Source organism: Cebus imitator, unplaced genomic scaffold (assembly GCF_001604975.1).
Source record: "Cebus imitator isolate Cc_AM_T3 unplaced genomic scaffold, Cebus_imitator-1.0 Scaffold45, whole genome shotgun sequence".
In the NCBI taxonomy this organism is placed as follows: Eukaryota; Metazoa; Chordata; class Mammalia; order Primates; family Cebidae; genus Cebus; species Cebus imitator.
In genome coordinates, this window is record NW_016107360.1 from 8,998,438 (window position 1) to 9,000,511 (window position 2,074).

At 31.3% G+C, this 2,074-nt stretch overlaps 1 protein-coding gene across 3 annotated transcripts in view; it reads left to right on the forward strand.

Moving 5' to 3' along the window:
• MPP6 (membrane palmitoylated protein 6) overlaps positions 1-2,074 on the forward strand; it is a 126,863-nt gene that overhangs the window by 98,704 nt on the left and 26,085 nt on the right. For all 3 annotated transcript variants that reach the window (XM_017527001.2, XM_037737916.1, XM_017527000.2), the window contains one exon: positions 831-962. In XM_017527001.2, coding sequence (XP_017382490.1) covers positions 831-962 — 132 coding nt within the window. The remainder of the gene's footprint in view (positions 1-830; positions 963-2,074) is intronic.

Here is a 2,074-nt window from a genome sequence, read left to right on the forward strand (position 1 = left end):
GCACTCCAGCCTGGCAATGGAGCGAGACTCCTCAAAAAAAAAAAAAAGAAAAAAAAAAAGAAAGCAATTGGTCTGAACTTTCCATCGAATACTAAAAATGCATAATTTAATTAGAATTTAAATTAATGTGAATAAGCAAAATCCAAATTTTGGAGATCATAATTAACAGTGGTAACTGACATGCTTTTATTAATAAAAGACATGTAAAAGAAATGTGTATACACAAATGAATTTAAAATGGAAAATAGTTTCAATACTTTTTCAGTATTTATCTCACAATGAATTTAATGTTCATTTAAATTTAAGATGAGCATATAAATCAGAGCAAGGTGATTCAAAAAAAGTATTTAAGGTGATGAAATATATTTCATGTATGACTTCAACATGAACTTTTATTGTTTAATTTTGATTACAGGGCCTTTTCACAAAGTTCTAATACATCTGAAATATGTACCTTAAATCAACACCTATATTATTTCAGGATGTTAACTGGATCATAGCATTTACTTGCATTAAAAATTATGCAGCATTGATTGGAAAATCAAGTGAAAAAATTGAAGCAAAGTGGAAGAATGGTGGGATAGAATGATTAGCAAACTCTTGTTGATTTAAGGTTAGATGTTAAAATAGAAGTGAAGTTTTATATTTCTGGTACCAAAATCTGTTAATATTCTAATAACTTGACTTCTGTTTATGAGAGATAAGTTCATTATCAGAAGTACTAAATACATTGTCAGTTATAATTATATCAGAGTGGTTTGACAAGGATTTTAAAAAATCAGTGGCAAATGATATAACTGTAGTATTTTTAATTCTGCTATGTGTTTTAGGTATTTGTGAAGTGTCATTTTGATTATAATCCATACAATGATAACCTAATACCTTGCAAAGAAGCAGGATTGAAGTTTTCCAAAGGAGAAATTCTTCAGATTGTAAATAGAGAAGATCCAAATTGGTGGCAGGTTAGTATGCTTCTCAGAATTTCCTCAACTACTTTTCTATTTTTAATCTTAGATCTGGTCAATATCTGAATATTCAGGAAGAATATTAGTATTTATATTAGTATTAGCATTTGTTACAATGATTTTTCCCACATGAACAGCTCCTGCTTCATGGCTACTAATTTTGTGGACGTGAGATCAAATTGGGAGGGAATTTGTGAGTATCTTAGTAAGTACAGAATTAACCAGCCTTTGCACCAACTCATTGGTTTAGGGAGTAGACCAATTGGTTTTTTCACATGGGTAATTGCCTTAAAATATGCTGTTAGGCAAGAACTCAATTGGGACGTCCCTTTTCAAAAGATATTTGGGTTTTGTTATTTTAAGCAGGAGTCTTTTACTATGAAATAGTCTTTCTCTTGTCTCCTCTTCCTCTTGTTTGTCATGACTAGTAAAGCATAATTTCTTAAGGTCTTAATGTGTATTTGCTCACCTCTTCTCAGATACTGGGAAATGAAGGTTTGCTCTATCAGTTTGGTTTGGGTTTAGATTAAAATCTGTGTATATAGAAAGAGATGTGTATTATCTCTGCATTTTCCCCTCCTTTTTTCAGAAGATCTTTGTAATGGTATTCTTTTTTTCTTCTCCTAATGTTGTAGCTTTCAGAAACCCCTAGCAGCAGTAATAAGTCTGTTTTTGTAATTGTATTAGCTAACAACCACAATATTACAATATTGAGAACTGGAGAAACTGGCAAGTCAGGAAGTCTGAAATGCCTTAAACTATCAAAGCAAATGAGAGTCTTACTAAAGAACAAGGAGTGGGAGGAAGGGATCCAGAACTTAGCACCAAATTCCAAAATTAACTGAGTTATTGGTAACTCACATTAGATCTAAAAAATGTATCTACTTCTAAGGGGAAACAAATCACAGAATGAGAACAATCTTACTAATGTGTCCTTAAATGTAAATTAAGACGTTACGTATAAGTGCACTATTTGTTGAGACAGCTAAGAAATGGGGAGATTAAAAATAATTCATGATTTCGAGAGGTCTCCACTGAATTTTTTTAGATCCGTCATTTAAAAAAATCTCTCTGGCTGTTTCCTTTATCAAATTATTCCTGGTTTTGTT